The 22,124-nt window shown below is 37.6% G+C and overlaps 1 protein-coding gene across 1 annotated transcript in view; it reads right to left on the minus strand.

Moving 5' to 3' along the window:
- Positions 1-14,106, minus strand: part of LOC149267250 (formin-like protein 15) — a 66,623-nt gene extending 52,517 nt beyond the window's left edge. The window contains exons 1-3 of the mRNA XM_089432053.1: positions 13,010-14,106; positions 12,136-12,931; positions 11,776-11,975 (exon numbers count right to left, since the gene is read on the minus strand). Coding sequence (XP_089288179.1) covers positions 11,776-11,975; positions 12,136-12,931; positions 13,010-13,652 — 1,639 coding nt within the window. The 5' untranslated portion in view covers positions 13,653-14,106. The remainder of the gene's footprint in view (positions 1-11,775; positions 11,976-12,135; positions 12,932-13,009) is intronic.
- Between the last annotated feature and the right edge of the window lie 8,018 nt (positions 14,107-22,124).

Consider the following 22,124-nt stretch of genomic DNA (forward strand, 5'->3'; position numbering starts at 1 on the left):
TACAAATAGCTAAAGGTGACATATAATGCACAGCAGTTTCGTAGCGCGCTACGAAACTGCTGAAACTGCCAGTTTTGTTTTTTTGAATCAATTCTGAAATGAAAAAGGGAACCATTATGAAAGTATGTTGCTGCTGAAGACACAAAAGGGCCACCTCAGAAGTTTTGAATATTACGCAAAGGAAAATTCAAAGAATGAGAAGCATATAGTAACTCCAAACTCTGCGCTACTAAAACAGCAGTCATTTCGTAGCTTGGACAATTGTCATGTTTCAACCAACACCTAAGGGGTTTTGTCTTAGCACGAGTATTTGAGCAGGGTCTATGGTTAATTTAATGCATGTCATGTGATTAAAAGAGACAACATGGTCAGCAGAAGGATTCGAAGACAAGCATAAGGATGAAACTCTAAAAAAGAGGAACTCTGTCTCCTTGTTTTTAGCAGTTAACTTCCAAGAGGGTTCCTAAACAGCTAAGAACTCAATTTTGAAAACTAAAAGAGGCTTTTCTTCCTAACATACTGAACTACAAAAGCCTCTTTCAATTTCTTCAAATTCGTTATAAGGTGGGAGAAATTTATGGTTAAACTTGTGCTACGAAACTGCTGTAGGTGCAGTTTTTCACAGAAAGACTTTTCATGTTTACACGTGTTTTTCAATGACAGATTCTGTACAACTGGAGCAGTGTTTTAAAAAACCAATAGAGGTTTTTGTTCTAAACATCATGGACTAAAAAAACCTCCTTCAGTTTCGTAAAATATGTCATGGATGAGAAGATAAAGGCTCTATCCCACGTGCTAATTTTCAAAGATCCTAAACCTAAAAACAGGGAAACATGTTCCCTAATTCCTAGGGTTTATCATCAGCAGCAAGGTGACAATGTGGGAGGCTTCATCAAATTCGAAGTCATGGAGGTATAGGTGTCAAAAGGAATGTTTAATTCCTAGATAAGGTTGTTGTAATCATAATGAGGAGTTACACTCCTAATTGTTTTAGGTCTCTAGAACTGCTAGTTAACAGTCAGTTATATTAAATAGTTGGTTTTAAGTGTCAATAGGTGTCAAGTCAGGTAGAATTCGAATTCTCCTCATCCTAGAGGAAGGAATCTAAGTCATGTAATAAACTCTATATATGGGAGAAGATGTAAGGCGCCAAGGGTTGGAAATTTTCAAAGAAACAAGCACATTGTGTTATTGTATGTGACTGTATGTTTTCAGGTTAATACAAAGACTTGCTTTCACTACTCAGGATTCAGCAAGAGTTTTAATGTTTGATTTTCCTCATGGCTTCCTTCATATACTTACTTGCAGTGGTATAGACACACATTACTTAGAATTCATTGATGATGCTCTAACTTCCTTCATGTGTTTGTAGACTGTGTTCTTTACATTATATCTCTGTTTTGCTTTTATGTTAAAACCCTCTATGCCCTGACTTCCATGTGAAATTGATATTGCTGTTGTACTGAAACACACTTTGACTCCATAGCCCAATGGAAGTTTGTTAATTGGTATTTCAACCATTTATACATTGTTGTTCGAATTTTCCATAGAGTTAGCCATCTAATCTTCAAAGTAAAATCTTTAACCCAGTGAGAGAGCCCTCTCAGGTTGAGGAGGCTAAGCCTCAGCCAAAAGTTTGGTTTGAAATAGTTACTCAAAGTCTTCCTGATCAACAGCCTATCAGGGTTGGGTTTTGTGATAACATTTTGGTGCGTCTGTCGGGAGTCTGAAGATTATTCATTCCCGAAATCAAGAAGCTGAACTTCTGAAGGTAGCAGGAGTTTAGAAAATTTTTGAGGCTGCAACTACCTTGGCGACTCCACACATCGAATAACAAATTGGAAGGTGACTCCACTGCTAGAAGATCAGTAGCTTGATGAAGTTTCAAGATGAGTTCCATTGCAAGAATGAATGCCAGGTATGCCCCTATGAATCAGTCTCATATCCCTGGTTTTCCAAATCCTATGCCAAAGGTTGATTAGTTAGATGATCTTCCAATATTCAAAGATGAAAAGAAAGACAATGTTGCTCTTCATTTGGTTAGGTTCCATATGCATGTACGCAGTCTTAAGGTTCAATTCCCTGAAGATTGTCTCATGAGGATGTTTATGACCACTTTAGAAGGAAAAGCATGGTCTTGGTATAAAAGCTTGGAAAATGGTTCAATATATTCGCTTGCTAATTTTTATGATGAATTCTATGAGATGTATAAAGAATGTCATCCTTCCTTATTGCTGGTAAAAAATTGTTGTAAACATTATTTGAGTCTTATTCAATATTTGGAGGATTGTTATGATGATGATGAATTTATGGATGAAGAAATTTTAGAGGCTCTTCATAACAATACATTTCAACAACTAGAAGAAAGTATAACATCCCATGACATGCAACATAGAAATCAGCAAGAGTATAGCTATGAAAACCATGTTACATCCTCTGAGATTAATGTGAAGATGCAGCAAACTTGCCAGTCTTTTGATCATAAAGAGTATGAAAATGATTACAAACACCAAGAAGAAATACTGGAAGATATTTTTTATAACCTTTAGGCAGAGGAAAAGGTTGTTCATTTTTGTAATTCCTTGCAACAGCTTACATCAAAGAATGATCATAATAATGAGGAAAATTACATTTTTTGTGGGAATCATTCAGAAAAGCAGTTGGATAGCATATCAAAGGAATTTTGTGTGGCTGAGAATCAGTTGTCTGAAGATGTAGAATGTTATGATGATCATCAAAATAACCATGTCCTCTTTGACCCTATAAATGAATACATGGCAAAGCTTTGCACACCAGTATTTCATTTTCATTTGCATTATGAAGATCAGGTACATTATAAGTTGATTTGGTCATCTCACTATCATGGTTATTTTGAGGTCGAATGCAGTCAAGAGCCTCAAATATCAGAAAAGACAATTGATTGGCTTTATTGGAAATATCATGTTGCCTAACCTAAAGTGGAAATTGCCGCTGATAGGGTAGGTAGGAATATGCAAATAAGCTCAGGGTAGGTTGACTGAGCATTTTTTTTAGTAGGTGCAGATTGAGTCCCTCTTGTAGAAATCATTAAAGCTTGGAAAGCAGATTGAGCAGCATTTCAAAATTCTATTCTAAAAGATGGATAGCAGCACTGGAACTGCAGGTTCTTAGTGTACCACAAGGGCACACTATCCCAAGTGGAGCCACTGTTATCACTGGAAAAATTTCAAAGAAAAAGGGTAAGGTAAGGATGAATTGGTCTTGGTCATTTTCGTGTTCCTTTCATGCATAAGAAGCACTTGACAAGCTCAGGGTCAGCATACATCAGAGTTCTTTGAAGGCTCAAGCGAGGCAGTTCTCCATTTCAACTCAAGTAAGACAATTAGCACTCAAGAAGAAGAATGTAGCTTTGAGGAAGTCAAAAAGAAATTGATGACTGCCAATCTTAAGATTGCCCAACTCAAGGAAAGGGCAAGAAAACATGCAATTGAAAAGGCAAATTTCGAAAGCGTAAAAGCTATTTGGGAAGATGGGAAAGTTCCAAGATATGAAGTAGTGAGCAATCATGATCAATACTTCACTTGGACCGTTCTTGCAATAAAAGAGGCAAGATATGTCAGAAGGATAAATGGAAAATTAAGAACTAAAATCCAGACGCTGAAAGGACAGGTTGAGGACTTGAAGATTCAATTGAATGAACCAGAGGAACAACCTCAACATAAATGAACCTGACAGTAAGTGATGAAATTTTGACACAATTTTGATGTGAAAATTACTTTTTGAAGATTGAAGGTTATTTTTGGATGAACAATGTCAGTTTTGTTTGGCCCCTTAGCATATGGAGAATTCATTAAAAAATTCCAAGAAGGATAAAAACTGTGTTTTTAACTCACACAGCAGTTTCGTAGCGTGCTACGAAACTGCTGAAGGTGACATATAATGCACAGCAGTTTCGTAGCGCGCTACAAAACTACTGAAACTGCCAGTTTTGTTTTTTTGAATCAATTCTGAAATGAAAAAGGGAACCATTATGAAAGTATGTTGTTGCTGAAGACACAAAAGGGCCACCTCAGAAGTTTTGAATATTAAGCAAAGGAAAATTCAAAGAATGAGAAGCATATAGTAACTCCAAACTCTGCGCTACTAAAACAGCAGTCATTTCGTAGCTTGGATAGTTGTCATGTTTCAACCAACACCTAAGGGGTTTTGTCTTAGCACGAGTATTTGAGCAGGGTCTATGGTTAATTTAATGCATGTCAAGTGATTAAAAGAGACAACATGGTCAGCAGAAGGATTCGAAGACAAGCATAAGGATGAAACTCTGAAAAGGAAGAACTTTGTCTCCTTGTTTTTAGCAGTTAACTTCCAAGAGGGTTCCTAAACAGCTGAGAACTCAATTTTGAAAACTGAAAGAGGCTTTTCTTCCTAACATACTGAACTACAAAAACCTCTTTCAGTTTCTTCAAATTCGTTATAAGGTGGGAGAAATTTATGGTTAAACTTGCGCTACGAAACTATTGTAGGCGCAGTTTTTCACAAACAGACTTTTCCTGTTTTACACGTGTTTTTCAATGACAGATTCTGGACAGCTGGAGCAGTGTTTTAAAAAACCAAGAGAGGTTTTTGTTCTAGACATCATGGACTAAAAAAACCTCCTTTAGTTTCGTAAAATATGTCATGGATGAGAAAGATAAAGGCTCTGTCCCACGTGCTAACTTTCAAAGATTCCTAACCTAAAAATAGGGAAACATGCAATGTTCCAAAGGGACTCGCCCCCCCCCAGGGGTGTAGTTTCCTCGCTCCCCCGCGCTCCGGGGACTTGGGGATGAGTAGGGGACGTTTCCCCATGCTCCTAAAAATGAGGAAACTCAGGGGGACGTGCCAAGGGGACGTTTCCCTTTCCTGAGGGGGCGTTTCCCTTTGGTGTGTCTTGACGGCTGTTTTTTTTAAGCGACAATGCTATCGTAACTAAACTACAGATGGAGGTTCCGTGTTTTGATATTTTCTTCCAGCCATCAGTTCTTCCGTGGAGTCACCATGGTTCCGTGGAGCACCTCTGCTTTGACATTTTGATTTTACTCTTGCGATGAGATCCGAAACATAGAAGTCACGCCAACTAACCTTGTGTCAAAATATTTTAATTTCATTATGAATGCAACTTTCTCGAAAGAAACCAGGTTTCCAAACTTTCACTTATAAATTTGAAATTTTAAATATATTCTGCAGGTTTTCATATGACGGCCTTGTCTCGATTTTAAATATATTCTGCAGGTTTTATCATTGCACAGTACAACAGCCCTTCCCGAATCATTGGGCATGTGAATGAAGTTTGGGCAATCATCACAGCGCCTGTCTTAGAGTAGTGTCAACGAAACTTGACTGTGCTGAAGAGTGTGAGTTGAATGTAGCTTCTCAATGTGTATATATTGTAATGGCCCTTTGCAAGTACTATTGTGGAATCCATGAAAAATAAATTCTCTCGCTCTAGAACTTCACTATAGTAACTTAAAGTTTTGACAATACAAAAGATGGGGACCTGTGTATACTTGCTGGCTTGTTTGTATAATCTCCAGACTCCTGTAGATCCTTACGCAATATTGTTATTTAGAACCTATCTAAACTAGTACCAAGGGCATATATTTAAATTAAAACTTTTCATATGACGGCCTTTTGTCGGAAGTTGTTCAATTTCACTGATGAAATGCATTCGTATTAAAAACGCATCTCTATAAACCAAGATTTCAATGGGATGTAACTTACCAACCAGTCATTATGTTACTAGTTTTAATTTTAAAGCCTTAAAGGAGGTTGAAGGTCTGGATATTTTATTATTTTGGGCATATCACTTACATCTTTAGGATCTGATCTTCAATACAAAACCGTGCAAGAGGAAGTTTGTAATGGTCGAGGTCTTCTATACATCTGAATTCACTTGTTATCAATAGACCTTGTCATGATTCTCGATCTCCCTTTTAGAGCAAAATAGTGGCATCTTCAGAGATCTGAAGCAAAGTTTGTAACTAATTCAGGGCACGTTGACAGAGCTGAGAGATTTATCATTTATGTGCAGACTACAGAACAATTGAGCATAGCTTTAAAATTTTAAATTATATCCTTTTCTTTCCTAAACGCAGAAGGTATTAGAGTCTAGACTATTAGTTGAGTGAATAGATTATAGAAACAATTTTAACTTTAGGAGCAAAGGATTTTTTTTCATTTCTTTTTTTATCATTATGTTTAACCAAATTGTCATAGTGGACTCAATTAATAAATTATATTTTATATTTATAGGTTTTTAAGACCCTGACGATCCCCCACATTTCCTTAAAAATGGTGGGGAGCTTTTGCATAGGCCGCTCCCGCGCTCCCGCGCCCCCTCGCTCCCTCGTCCCGGAACCTTGGTGGAACATTGGAAACATGTTCCCTAATTCTTAGGGTTTATCATCAACAGCAAGGTGACAACGTGGGAGGCTTCATCAAATTCGAATTCATGGAGTTATAGGTGTCAAAAGGAATGTTTAATTCCTAAATAAGGTTGTTGTAATCATAATGAGGAGTGCCACTCCTAATTGTTTTAGGTCTCTAGAACTGCTAGTTAACAGTCAGTTATATTAAATAGTTGGTTTTAAGTGTCAATAGGTGTCAAGTCAAGTAGAATTCGAATTCTCCTCATCCTAGAGGAAGGAATCTAAGTCATGTAATAAACTCTATATATGGGAGAAGATGTAAGGCACCAAGGGTTGGAAATTTTCAAAGAAACAAGCACATTGTGTTATTGTATGTGACTATATGTTTTCAGGTTAATACAAAGAGTTGCTTTCACTACTCAGGATTCAACAAGGGTTTTAATGTTTGATTTTCCTCATGGCTTCCTTCATATACTTACTTGCAGTGGTATAGACACACGTTACTTAGAATTCATTGATGATGCTCTAACTTCCTTCATGTGTTTGTAGGTTGTGTTCTTTACATTATATCTTTGTTTTCCTTTTATGTTAAAACCCTCTATGCCCTGACTTCCATGTGAAATTGATCTTGCTGTTGTACTGAAACACACTTTGACTCCATAGCCCAATGGAAGTTTGTTAATTGGTATTTCAACCATTTATACATTGTTGTTCAAATTTTCCATAGAGTTAGCCATCTAATCTTCAAAGTAAAATCTTTAACCCAGTGAGAGAGCCCTCTCAGGTTGAGGAGGCTAAGCCTCAGCCAAAAGTTTGGTTTGAAATAGTTACTCAAAGTCTTCCTGATCAGCAGTCTATCAAGGTTGGGTTTTGTGATAACAGAATGTTTGCCACCTTCACCTTTGGATATTGCATATGGACAATAAAGAGGAGTGTGGGAGGATCTTACGCTTAAGGGCAAAAAAAAAATTTGAGATCATACAGATCCATCTACAGGTAGAGGAGGTGCTATCGAAGTCACATAAAAATACAAGGCTAGGCATGATTAGCGCAAAACAAAGAAATAATTCGAAGTGGGAGACAAAATATGGTCACAGTTGAACAAGGAGAGGCTATAAGGTCCTGGTAAGAAAATCAAGGTTTTGCAATATGGTCCCTTTGAGATACTGGAAAAGGTGGGAGATAATGCCTATAGACTCAATCTACCCCCATACATGCACATTTACTCAGTGGTGAATGTAGAAGATCTGAAACTCTATGAGCTTTCCATGCTAAATAAGGAAAAGGAACATGTCCTAACTTCTGTAGAGAATTTAGCACCAAATGCCTAGGCGGAGTTGATAAAGGATACAATTTTATAGAAGAGGCCCAAAACTACAAGATAGAGGCAACATGACCTTTGGCAAATTGGGTTGAAAGGACAACTTCCAAGCAAGGTTAAATGGTACTCCAAGGAGAAGGTAGAGGAAAAAATTCCTCACCTCATTCAGTAAAAGCTTTTGGGGACCAAAAGCCTCCCAAAATGGGGAGGCATGCTCCAGATTGGATCATTATATTATTTTTCGTCCACCTTGATGGTTTTAGAGAGGAAAATTGGAGGAATCAACTCATAGGACCATTTTTATTGGTGCATCACAATTTGGTGAATGGGGTTTTCAACCTTCCAAAGGTAGTTTGAGGCATTTCCTGAAGTTTTTTGAGGTCCAAAAACTCTCACTTGTGCTAGAACCCTTGGCATTGTTCTACACTCAAATACCTTTCCAATGATGTAAGAAAGACCTCTAACAGAGTCTATATGCAAAAGTTATGCCACCCGAACGTTGACCTTTCCGTTTTTACCACCATGATTCGGGAGGATGCCACATCAGCCCCATTACTTATAGAAAAGGAGCTAGCCATGTGAACATGAAGAAAACTCTAGAAGGGTCAATATTGTAACTCTAGTTAAGAGTTGAAGGAGTCAAACTTAACCACTAGTAGTCTAACGGGTTGTGTTATAATCAAGCCACCAGGGGGAAAAGGTGGATCCATTCTATTCAAGTGAATTTTGTTCCATAGATATGCAAAGTAACTGCAGGTGGATAGAGAGAGAGCAAACAGAGAGGGTTTGTATTTTGTAGCAGCCCATCGGTCACAAATCTCACTCTTTTGTACTTGCCTCCATTTCCATTTATAGAAAGAGAGAGCAAAGCAGCCTCACTTTCCAAGTGTGTTTTCCCCCATAAGGTTTTCCCAAAGCATATCTTGTGTCATTGTGCTTTGTAAGTGTTTATTTTTTTCACTATTTTCTATTTTCCGTATTTCATATATTGCATGCATAAACAAAAGCAATAATTTAACAAATCTAGGAATCAAAGGAAAATTAGCCCTCATAGTATAGTATAGATTTCAGATTTTCAATATATTTTATCAGATATGTTGTGACGAACTGTCTAGTGGAATATCCATTGCAGTTTACGGATCACTTAGAAGTTAGAGTCCTCCCCTAATCTCCCTACTTTAGGCTAACTAGGAGTTAATCAATTGATAGATGTAGCCATCCTCTTTGAATAATGCCCATTAGATTGTAGTAGATGGCTATTAAAAGTAAAAGGGTCCTCTTTATTAAATAAGGCCCACTAGGTAGTTGGTATTCATTATTGATGGGACCACAAGTAGTTAGGCCTTTTTTATTGTGAATCTATTTAAAAAGCTAGGAGGCAATGGAATGTTTTGCGAGGTTCATTTAGTGAAAGGTTGCCCCACCTTAAGAGGTAAGTAAACATCACTCTCTTTCTATTGATTGTCTTAATACACGGGTATATTTCACATATTTCATCTTATTCATCTCTTTTATCTGGTTTTCTGCATGTATAATCTCTAAATAACTGGTTTGTGTTTCAATTCTAAGGGTTAAGAAACACTACAGTTCTAAATCAACAGGATTAAGGGGCAGAAGAGAATCTTGTCCAAGGGCAGACGGACACTGTCCTGGAGCCCAAATTGTGCTACACAGGGCTTCAATCTGCAATTGCAGCAAAAGGGTGAAGATATACAAAATCTCTACCAGAGAATGTATTGTTCTTGATTGTAATAATTTCCTGTGAAAGAATATAGAACCAAACAAGCCATTTCTTGTTGGAGTTTCCCCAAACTTGGTTCTCCAAGGTAAATCTCTGTGTTGTTCTTGTATATATGATTGTTATTGCCAACACTGTTTATTGCAAATAAAATATACATCCATTATTATGGGACAGTAAAATAAACACAACAGCATCAATTGTTTTCCACATATTAACAGAGGTCTGTGTTGGTGAATCAACTCAGCCATAGGCTGTGTGATTATGGATCAGTAACCATAAAATAGAATATATTCCTAAAACAAATACAAGAAATCCATGAAAATGCAAAGCGAATAGATGGCAAGAAAACATAGAAGAATTCACTTGAAATGATGAACTAACTTAATAGCTGCAAATGTCCAAGTGGGTATTTAACTCTCCAACCAAGTATTCAATCTGGTAAAATGGTGCTTCTCCAATCAGCAAGGCCTCAACTGTCTCAATTTACATATGCACAAAGAAAGAGGGAAACAACAACTGGGCTGGAAAGTTGAGATTGCAGATATGAGGAGACTAGGGTTCACTTAAGTTGTTAAAAAATGAATGTCCTCCTATCAAAGGACTCAAACATGAGCATACCAAACTCCTTGTCAAGCCTTCATAAGAATGGACCTGCATCAGAAATGTTCAAGCTATAGTGAGTAGTAAAAGGTGTAGTAGTCCTGTTCCATTTTCCAAATATTTTGTGCTTTGATTTTATAAGGGTTTTGTTGGAATGGACATGAGCATAACAAAGAATGGGTAATGTGCCAAAACTGGCGCTTTGGGGTGCAGGTACATTATTCGAAGCACAGAACATTAGCATGATTCTGCGGTCTAGACCATGTAACATGTACTTAAATTATTTGGTTGCCAACTCAGCTAATCCCTAGAGAGTTCACGCTCCACGGTTTATAGTAGGAGAATGTTCTTTTTGAAATGTCACGTGGAAAAGAAAACTTATAAATTTTCCTAATTTAAGTAGAGTTTGGACTGCCTGATTGACCAAATTAGGTGGAAAAAGCTATGACTGAGCAAGGTTTGTGATTTTAAGATCTAGAGGAAGGAATATTCATAGACCCTGATGAGTGAAAGCATGTGTATGTACTATGAACTTGAAGGATCAAGGTATCCAGATTAATCAGCTTCAAGGATTTCAATATGTAACTTGTAAGTTAATCAACGGGCAAAGACTCAATCCAGGACAAGCAACTTTAAAGAATCCTAAGGGACATCTAAACGGGCATGTCCTAGGCTCATTTGGAGGATATACCATTAAGCATATGTGCGACTCTACAGGATAGATGTAACATACATTGAATAACATTATTGATTAAAGTGTACATAAGCCCAGGTGAGTGCATACCAGAAATTTTATAGGTGCGAGTCAAGAACCGACATAATGAGGCCAAAAGTCTGTCAGGAGGCTAGAGTGATGAGCATAAGATAAAAAGACCTACATGTGATGCCATGCCTAAGTTTATCATTTAAAGGTCCTTTAGGTGGGGCCAAAGGTGCACATAACATTGGCATACTCTTTGGGGACAACGTTTGCGTTAAAAAAGGTTTCAATAACTTTAACAGATACATCCCTATAACAATGGCATACTCTCTGGGGCAGGGTTTGCATTAGTAAATGTCTGAACTACCTTAACAGATATATATGTGTGTGTGTGTATTTCATGGTTTCAACTGCCTCTATACTTGCCTATTTGATGGTGTACTACCTCATTTGTGAAATGGGCACAGGGGAGGAACAGTATGTTTCACTAAGCTCAATGACACAATATCGAAGGAGGCTATCTATGCATATCCATAAGGTGGGATATTACTGTTGAAGGTCAAGTAAGCCAGGTAACAGGCTTATCTCTCCATAAACCGGATCGCTTCAAATCGTCTCTTCAGAGACTCAATCTGAAATAGCATTTTGTTGTTGCCTGCCTTTTTCTTATAGATTCCAGGTATAAGAAATTGAGCACTACATTCTGTAATCGGCAAGCCTATAAAACCAGCACCCAAGCATTTAGGCAGCTTGATACCTCCTAATTCCATTATCATTGACACCAAAGAATCCAATGAGATAGATATCCGGCCCCACTTTTTTAAAATGAGCAGGGTTTTATTTTTTCTCCCATTATGCCAAGGTCTACAACGGACATGCAACAGTGCATTCATATTGTTTGCCAATTTACAAGCAGTGAATGGTAAATAAATAAATATAAACAAATCAAAACAAAAAAAATCATTACATGACTAATATATCGTTCTTATATTTTAAAGAATATAACAAGACTGGTTGAAAAATTCACCTTCCAGTAGTGCATCACAGATCTCCTCTTTTGTAACAGTCAATGCCCTCAGCAATATAGCTATGTTCTGTGATTTTCTAGGGTCAAGAATGTGTTGATGCTGCTTAGGTGGGGGATTAACTGAGCATTTGGCTGCTTCACTTTTCACCGTATTGGAAGTAGGGTAGCTAAATAGAGATTCAATCATTTCCTCATCCAACCTGTTCATCCCACTAACTGGATAAAGTAATACATGCTAAAGCATAGTGATAATGCAGTTTGTAAATCAGGAAAAGCTTAACAAATGAGAATGCATTTCAAAACAAGAAAAGATAATCCTTAGACCAAAGTCAATGCAAACCAACAGAAAGTAATCCTTACTCAAATGAGCCCGATCTCAGCCTGTTCCACACCATCGCACTATCAGCAGGTGCACGGACTTTATCCCAGTACAAAGGCTTCAACTTGGGCAGAGGATCCCCATCTCTCCTAGCAATGTTGAATTGCTCCACAGGTTTTCCAGAACTCGAATGGTTTGGATGCTGAGCTCCTCTTGAGGTACTACATAACGGTGGTGGAGGCCGGGGTGGCAAAGGTGGAAGCGATGACTGAAAGTCTCTTGCAGATGAAATAGGCATAGGTGCTTCTCGTGAATTAGTTACACCCATACTGTTGTGCCTGGGAGAAGGTATAGATCTTGATGTCAGTGGTGGCTGGGGGGGTGGATATCTGGAGGAAGGGCGTGAGGGAGGAGGCGGGCATGGAGATCTTGATGGGCAATGTTTTGTAACAAAATTGCTGGGAATACGGTTAACACTGTCAGTAAGAGGAGAGGTAGAGGGTTTAAGAGGGAAAAGTGGTGGTGATGGCGGTGATGATGATGATGATGATGCAGGCGAAGAAGGTGGCGATGGTGATTGCCAAGATTCTTGTTGAGGATGAGAAAGCGGTAATTTAGGCACTGATGAAGGTGTTTCACAAGTTGAATGAAAAGATTCATCACCAGATGAATATTCCAGGGGATGAAGGCTAGTGGGTTTTTTGGACAAGGGCAGAGTCTGAACTTGACGAGTTTGTGCAGTGCCATTCTTCGACATGTTTGTGGGAAGAATGAAATTCTCAAACTTACCCCGACCAAAGGAACCCGACTCTGTTCTCCCATTGGGTGAGCCTAGTACTGAAAAGAATATCTCTAGTCATATTACTGAAAATTAAATCTAAGAAAAGCACCTCAAACCTACTTTGCTCACATTACCTGAAGCATGTAGGGCCTTCAAACTCTCTGACAGGTCGCTAATCGTTGAAGCTAACAAAGGTCTCTCGGACTTGGGCTCATCGTCCAATGCATGATGCCCAATAAACTTTCTATACAAATACAACAGCATTCCAGCTAGAACAATCATCACTGCTGCAGTAAGTACAACCGAGACAGCAATTGCCTTGTGATTATCCTTCTTTTCCTTCTCCGGATAGGGTGCAGTGAAGTTGAATGCAGGCGTTGAGGACTGATTCGGAGGGCTAGGAGTTGTAATAGATGGGCCGAGTGGATAGAAGGGCATATTGTAATTGTTGTTGTTATGATTATTGTTATCATTGTTGTTATCATAATTCTGAGCTGGTGCTGGTGCTGGTGCAGCTGCATTCAGTTCCACACCCAATAGTCTTTTACTATCAGTGTGCATTGAAACACCCAGCAGAGCTCTGAGCCGATCCAAAGGCCATTCAAACTGATTTGTCTTCTCATCTTCTCCTGGGATTCCCCGGATCTCATCCTGTCCATAATTATTGTCATATTCCTGTTCGGCAAGATCCGTAGAAAACTCAAAATTTCCTCGGCAATGGCAAATGAATAAAGCCATGAAAATAATGACAGACACCAGTTTGATATCAGCATCCATCTCAACACAGTTCTCAACACTTTTCACCACTTATCATAGCCAGCCTCTGCATGATAGTTGTTATCCTTCTTCTTGTTGCCGTTCTCCACCTACTAGTCCTGCATTGCTATCATTACTGTGGAGACCATGAGACTGGCCCATGTTGGTATTCCTTAAAGATTGGAATGCATGCAATTGATTATTTCTCTGGCATTGCACTCTGAGGACACCCAACATGCAGACTTGAATGCCACTCAACTTTATAGCAAAGCAGAGCCCATTTTACTGCCACAACCCAGACACACTGCAAAACCTTTTTTCAAGCCATGCCCTCAACTTCGATTCCTTTCCTCGGACACCATTACTGACTTCTCCCGTGTGTCCATGCTTCTTATGGACGTGACAGTCAGCACTTTTGTGCAAAATGTCCCATCCTAAGAAGTATCAGCCTTTGAATAATTTTTATGGCCTCACGAATTTTTCCTTGATGTAATTGTACCATATATTATCCCTCAGAGGGCCCCTGTGTCCAAAGAAATGTTGGATACTGCTCACCAAAAGGACCAGATTATTTTTTTAATTGATTCTCTCTGGGCAGCCAATTGGGTCCGGCCAGAGGAATATTTTGGACTATTTGTATTCAATCTCGCCTTAATGTGTATAAAAGTTTTGTCCATATGCTCAGAATTGCTGATGCAACTCTCAGTGCCGTACACCATCACCGACATAAGCCAATCACTCGATATGAGCCTTGTTGTTGACAACTAGAGCTTTGATTACCGCAACTAAATTTTTTAACCATTTCAAGCAAGGACCGTATTAGCTATTCGCCGCACCAATAATGTTGGATTTATTGAAATATGATTTGATAGGAACAGCACAATTCTCTATAAATTGAGCAGGATGACACTAAGCCTATCTGGATAGCCTTTTTTACTTTATTGTTTTACTAAATGGAGCAATCCCTATACCCATTATAAATGAAAGACCTGTAATCCATTAACCAGAGCTCTATTGGCTGCCTTCACTACGGACAAAAACTGAATACACAAGAATCTCTCCGTGCTCACCTGGTTCCCTCACGGTTCATCCTCTTGCCACCTATATGGAAGCAAGGCGTGTTAGCCACTCAACCAAAGCTTATCACAGTTCTGCACAATTTTGTTTAAAAACAACTAAATGAGAAAGATAAATCTTTTAAAATTTTATTTAACTAAGAGATGGTTCAAATTAGATGAGCAATAAAGGACAAGTATTAAAGAATTCCCTTATAGCTTGAAGTTTGATTGTAGTGTATCCACCAACATTTATGAAGAGATTTAGTGTTGTGTCACATTTAATTTTGTGGGACTCTTTTTTGGCTCTTGACTTGAGAGTGATGACAATTTTCATCAATCAAGTGGTCTTTTTATGGACTCTGCTAATTCACCCGGGTAAATATGGAAAATTGAATTATGATGATGGAAATAACAACAATTTTTTTTTATTAATTTTTTTTTTTAATAAGATTAAAGAGTTTATGGAATATTTATTATAATAGTTATTGAAATATAATGATAGTTAGGGGAATTGATTTTTGCGATTAGGAATTAAGTGGGTTCTTAAATGTATCAATGAGATTTTAATATATTTATTTTGTTAAGTATAGAGTGGTGTATGGTCAATTGGGTTTATGTTGGGTGGTTGAGATGAATTATTATTATCCTCTTCACTCAAGTTCAATTTCCAAGTGACATGTTGAGCTTATATTGAATAGATTGTTGTATGGCTTTGAGTCTTGTTGTTGAATGACCTTGAGCCCGGAAGAATATCTTACCCTTATTTGTCAAATTAAATCAATTTCCTACCAAAAGATGGGGATCAAAATAATGTAAACGAGCATCGTGACTCATGTTATGAGAATGATTATGAGTTGTTGTTGAGGTAGCAAGTTGAATCAAATGATAATTTGGAGATTAAATTAGCAGATGAGAATCAAAGTAACATGAAGGAGCATTGTGATTCATGTTATGAGAATGATTACGAGTTGTTGTTGAGGTAGCTTGTTGAATCAAACGATAATTTGGTGATTAAATTGGCATATGTTTAAGTCTAGTTTAATGAGTATAGTCATCACTGCGGTGCGAATTAATGTGATTGTGTTTATTATCCATGAATATATCATTGTGTTTAATAATTTGGGTGAGAGTTTTGTATTTACTTCTTTGTATTTGCATTACAATTGTTAATGATATTTATTTTCTTTTTAGTCCTCAAATTCATATTATTTTTCAAATCTTTATAGTTAAATTTATATATCATTACTTTCACTTGTAGCATAGTTCATGCATAATTCTTAAGGAATTTGTTTTAAGCATTATGAGGTTCTAGTATAAGTCCATGATTGAATGCTTGATTAAGTTTATGTGCATGTTCTTGTTATGTTTCACACCATTTTGTTATTATCAATTTAGGTGAATATGCATGAGCATAAAGCATCTAATGTAAATTTTGTTGCCAAATAATTTGTTTTCATATGATCCATTAAATGGGTCCTATGTCTCCTTAATGCGGTAAAACAACAACTATTGTAATCCTAGTCATGTATCTCCTCCTTTAACCCCTAAGCTATATATAAAATGCTTCCACCATTGGGAGGAAGACTAAAATATTCACATGGAGCATTTTTTTTTGTGTATTCACTAGTTTTGCATTTAAACCCAAACGATGCTCACCATGGGGATGCATCCTTAATGGTTTGTGTCATGGTATACAATTTTAATTTGGTATATTTTATCTAGCCAAGGGATTAGTTTTTGAGGAGGATGTGGTGGTGGTTCCTTTGGTTACTTATTCTATTGATGTCATAGATTTCCAGGAAAACAAAGTTGCCTCTAAACTAAGTTCTCCTCTTTCTTTAGTCCCAACATGCACTTAGGTAACCCCTCGCACCTATAAATTAAGAATCAATTATACACTTGTACAATTTTCCATGTAACCCATTATCACCAATTCCTACACAACTACATTGGTGACCATGGCCCAATCCAATCCTACCATCACAAATATCTCAAATTTTCAAGTTTTGTTAAACCATAACTTATGAATGGAAAATTGAATGTGCTTGTGGTAAAAGAAGAAGAAGAACTTTTCGAGTCTCATTTTCCACCACAACAATTGTATTTCTTTAAAAAAAAAAAATCCATTTATAATGTTTGCAACTTAACATGGAATTGTTGTGCTTGTTAATATGTAAAGTAAATTTTGATAAAATAAAGATTTAGGGTATTTTTTGGCATTGATTGCTTGATATACTATATATCTCTTCAAGATGTCAGCTTGATGTCTCTATACAAAGCATTCTATACGGAAATAGGTTTCCAAAAATGTGCCATCATCATTTGAATTTGTTCATCACAATGAGAGAAAAGAGGTGCATTATATAACCTAGTATGAGCAAAATGTGTAACATTTATGCCCAAAACAAATGTGGCATATGGCATAAGTTGATCGAATATAATATTTTAAAAGAATTGATCTAGATTCGATCATATATTATTTTTCATCTATCTCAATGCCTTTAGACTAGAAAAAGTTGGAGGAATTAGCTTATAGGATCATTTTTACCAGCAAGTCCTAATTTAGAGAATTCGGGTATGAAAACTTCTTAAGTCATTTTGAGGCATTAAATGACATGTTTGGGGTCAAACCTCTCCTGCTCTTATGCAAGATGGTTAGACAACATTCTACACTTAGATACATGTACAACTGTGCAAGAATCACATTAATCAGAGTTTGTATGCAAGAGTTACACCTCCCACAAATTGCCCTACCATGTTGATCTCCATGTACAAGTAGATGTGACATCAACCGTTGTTACTCATGCATATAGGGCTAGAAATGTGTGGGCCTTCAAGAAGACTCTATAAGTTTCAAACTTGCAACATTAGTTGAAGGTTGATGGAATAAAACTTTACCCTTAGTTGGCTCTTAGGCTATTTGAAATACCAGGTCACTAGGAGGAAGGAGTTAGAGAGAAAAACGAAGGGTATTAAGATTTTTTAGCAGCCATACAAACCACGAGTCTTAGGTAACTCCATAGAGAATACATCTTTCTTTGTACTTGTACATTTTCCATACTAGAGAAAATATGTAGTATACTTATGGGGGATAATATGGGGTACAAAGGGAGGTACCCAAGGGAATAATGTAATAATGGGATGGGCCATAGTAATAAATAAGGTGGTTAACCCGTATCATGTAAGGGACCACAAACAATTAACAATAATGTAATAAGCCCATGGTATTAGATAGATGGTTTTGAGGGAACCATGATAATGACCCATGGTATTGTATGTATGAGGCTTATATAGAGGCTAGAGACTCCCCATTGAGAGATGTCAAGGATTATTGTATGAACAGGCATATGGCTTGTAGAGTGTTCTCCTTCCTTAAGGAGTGAATGTATAGTGTTGCCCTACCTTAAGGGTTTGGTATCAATAAAGTGAATCATTTCTATCTATTTCGATCTTGTTATTCTTCGGTTTATTTCTATTCTCATATATTTTCTAGGTTAGATTTATAACAAGTGGTATCGAAGCACTTTCTTGGGCAAAGCGGAGAATTTTTTTTTTTTAAGTTTTTATAGGATTTTTTTGGGCGGCGAGTTTGCAGATCAGATCTGTATGTTTTGGTGCAAAATTTGCAAAATCTAATTGCAGATTTGGATTTTTTGTGAAAAAATACCCAAGTTCAAAAAAATATCAAACGAATCGGAGTCCAGATGAGGGAAATATTGTTGATTCAAAAATTAGTTGGGTTGCAGACATCTTTTTTCGGGGCGGCGAGTTTGCAGCGCAGATCTGTATGTTTTGGTGCAAAATCTATAGAATCTAATTGCAGATCTGGATTGTTTGTGAAAAAATACCCAAGTTCAAAAAAAAAAATCAGTCGAATCGGGGTCCGGATGAGGGAGATATCGCTGATTTAAAATCAGCTATTTTTCAGCAATTTTTTGTGACGGCAGGACAGTTGCAGCGCGGAGCTGCAATTCCAGTGCCTAGATCAGTATTTCTACCACATGGGAAGATGCAGAATGGTCATTCCATTTCCAAAAACAGGTCATAATAAAAATTGTGAGCAATATTGACTAAACTGCGACCACTTTAAATTTTCGCCAAGTAAGTGATTTTTTTTTTTCAGTGTTGTCTAGCAAGATGTTTTTTACAGGAAAAGATGATAGCCCAACTATTGAAGAATTCATACAGAATCGAAAGTTCACATATGGGGAACTTTGAAAGGTTTCAGTGTGGCCTGGTTTCAAAGATGAGGCTGCCAAATGGTGGTTCTCACTTGACAACAAGCAGTGGTTCAAACTTTCAGATGCAGAATTTGAAAGAGTCATTTTAGACAAATGGTCTCGTGTTAGAAAAAAGGAGAATGAGACACGTAAGGGGTTATTTTCTACTGGTGTCTCCTTATTGCTGGTTCATGGATTGATTCAGAAGGAGAAGATGATTGTGTCTATAAATCCTAGCTGCAAACATAATTTTATCAATGTTAATTTGACAAAAAATTGCAAGTTCCAACCAAACACATTGAAAACACACAGGTTAATGATGAGGATGTTCAATTTTATAAGGATTTGAAGCTTTCTATGGATAAGTATGTGTTGCATGGTGATTTTTATACTTCAGATATGTATAACATGGATGTTATTTTGGGATATCCTTGGATGGAATCCATGGGTACTATCAATATTAATGTGCAAAAGAAATTCCTGAAGCTCTGGTATAGAAAGAAGAAAATTACATTGCAGGATATTTCCATTAAGCCACAAACAGAGACTAAGGAGGCAGTAGCACAAAGCTCTAATGAAACTTACACATCAGATGATGAGCCTTTAATGATCGACAATCAAACACAAAAAGAAAAACAGGTAGAGGCCAAGGAGGTTGAAGTAGAAAATGTTACATCGGATGAGGACTTAGTGGTTGAAGTAATATTGGAAGAAAAGAAACACCAGCAGGAACCACAACATGTACCAACTACCAATCAGGCTCCATTCAGTGGTGAACTAAAGAAAAAGACACCGTGGGTTAAAACTTCAGCATATCACCACCCACATCACCCCGCAAGAAAACAACCAACAAGATGGCAACAAATTAGCCACAAAGACAACAACCCCGACATGACAGATAGAGAGGAGCGACGATCCACCTACTACACATCAACACAGAAGAGCCGCGAGGGTCAGCTTCCATCTCAAGTGAGCGAGGCACCAGCGAGATCGAGGGTTCACCTTTCTCTTGGATGGTTAGATGCACGTGCATGGTACCAGTGGACTACTCTTTTGAGTAGATCTTATTATTTGTGTTCTTCCCATGTTTCAGGGATGAAACATGTTAAGGGGGCTGGAATGTAGTATACCTAGGGGAGATAATATGGGGTACAAAGGGAGGTACCCTAGGGAATAATGTAAAAATGGGATGGGCCATAGTAATAAATAAAGTGGTTAACCCGTATTAGTAAGGGACCATAAGTAGTTAACAATAATGTAATAAGCCCATGGTATTAGATAGATGGTATTGAGGGAACCATGGTAATGACCCATGATATTGTATGTATGAGGCCTATATAGAGGCTAGAGACTCCCCATTGAGAGATGTCAAGGATTATTGTATGAACAGACATATGGCTTGTGGAGTGTTCTCCTTCCTTAAGGAGTGAATGTATGATGTTTGATGAGCCCCAAAAATGGATAATTATATGGGCTCATTCAACCTCCTAATTCGACTTAATCCACCATTCTCATTAGTTTATTGCATGCTTTTTATTATATTTATGCTAATAGAGTGAATTGGGTTAGTCATTATGCCAACAAGTCTAATGTGTGCTTTATACAGTGTTTTTGGTCAATTTGGAGACAAAATCAAAGGTTTTAATGAGCACTTGGCAGCCAAATTCGTGGGAGAACAAGGGAGAGGATTTTTAGGAAGGTGTCCCCTTCATTTATGGGCCCTTACCTCGAATTCTCCACCATAAACTCGGAGTTCAGGGGCCACCAAATCAATTATCACAAGGGCAGCCGAGCAAGTGCTGGTAAAAGTGTTGTTAACTACAAGTTTTGGCATTCGAGTTCCTAAAGTTTAGGAGGGCTGTTGGGGTCCTCAATTTGTATAAATAAGAGGGCTTAGGGCCTCATTTCGGTTAGTCACTTTGTAGGCAGAAGTTAGATAGTTTGTAGTTCGATTTTAGTCATTCTTTTAGTCATTTTTTAGGCAGTAAGTTAGCTCTGCATTTCAACACATTTTCAAGTTTTCCTTGTGGACATTTTTTGGAATGTAACTATTCTTTTGATTAATAAAGATGAATCCAGCTTTGCACCAGCTCTAAATCTCTCTTAGGAGGCTGTAGCTCTTGGGGTTGGGCCCATCTCAAGCACCCAATACCTTCTTTGTTTACTTTCATGTGTCTTTGTTGCATTCTTAGAATAAAATCTGCTATTTAGATTTAAATCTTGTTTTGTTATTTAGGTTGCTTTTGATGATTAAAGTAGCTTTTTATGTTCAAATTGAGTTGATAGGTTATTAACAGGGAGGATCTTCAGAAAAAGGCCATCAAGCACCTCTGATTTCACCTCTCCCTCAGTGGGATCAGGAATTGGGATCAAGGTGACCTTGCTGCCAACAAAAACACAGTCTTTGCTTTGCCATGCAATCATTAGTGTTCGATTCTTATTTGCAGAAGTTGGTTACATGTTCAGATTCTTGATTGCTTAGTTGCATAAGCTATTTCGTCTGATTTCAATGCAAATTAATTTTTGTTCCATTTCTTTGTTGTTATCTAGGTCATAATAGACTAACGTAACTAGGTCTTTGATTTTCCAAATCCTTGTTTGTTTCGTTTGAAAAAACAACTTGCAGAGCACCTGTTATCCTTCTTTATCTACCCATGCTCCATCAATCCCACCTGCTTCATCCTCTACTCAGCTTCTTGCCTTACATTTGCCATTTGCTCACATAACCCTAGTTTTTGTGCATCATTGCTTCAGTCCTCCTTGAACAAATCCAGCCATCTACATCTTTCCTCAACTCCATCCACCAAGTCCTGGACCACCTCCAACCCTTATCCTACCTCCATACCCACTCCTTCGTCTTTCTTCCTCCATCCATCCTCCAAAATCCCATTTCTGAACATCCTGTAGAAAAATTACAGACATCCTGTAGAAAATCATAGACATCCTGTAGAACCCTTGCAGACTTCCTGTAGAAGCTCACGAATGAGGTTTCTTGATAGCCAAACTCTGTGAAACTCTCTGGAAGGGTGTTAGGGACCCCTTAGGCCCTCTTTGAACCTTCCCAACCTTTTGCAAGCATTTCCTCTCGCCAATCCACCTCTGCACAGTCAAAACCAGTTAAAAGCACATGCATGATAATTCTAACAACTTATTCAAAAATACAAAAAGTTTTTTTGTTTTTTTGTTTTTTTTTTTTCAGATGTTAATGTAGAAGT

This window comes from Pinus tabuliformis, chromosome 6 (assembly GCF_031772625.1).
Source record: "Pinus tabuliformis cultivar Carrire ecotype Pingquan chromosome 6, CPIR1, whole genome shotgun sequence".
NCBI classification, from domain to species: Eukaryota; Viridiplantae; Streptophyta; class Pinopsida; order Pinales; family Pinaceae; genus Pinus; species Pinus tabuliformis.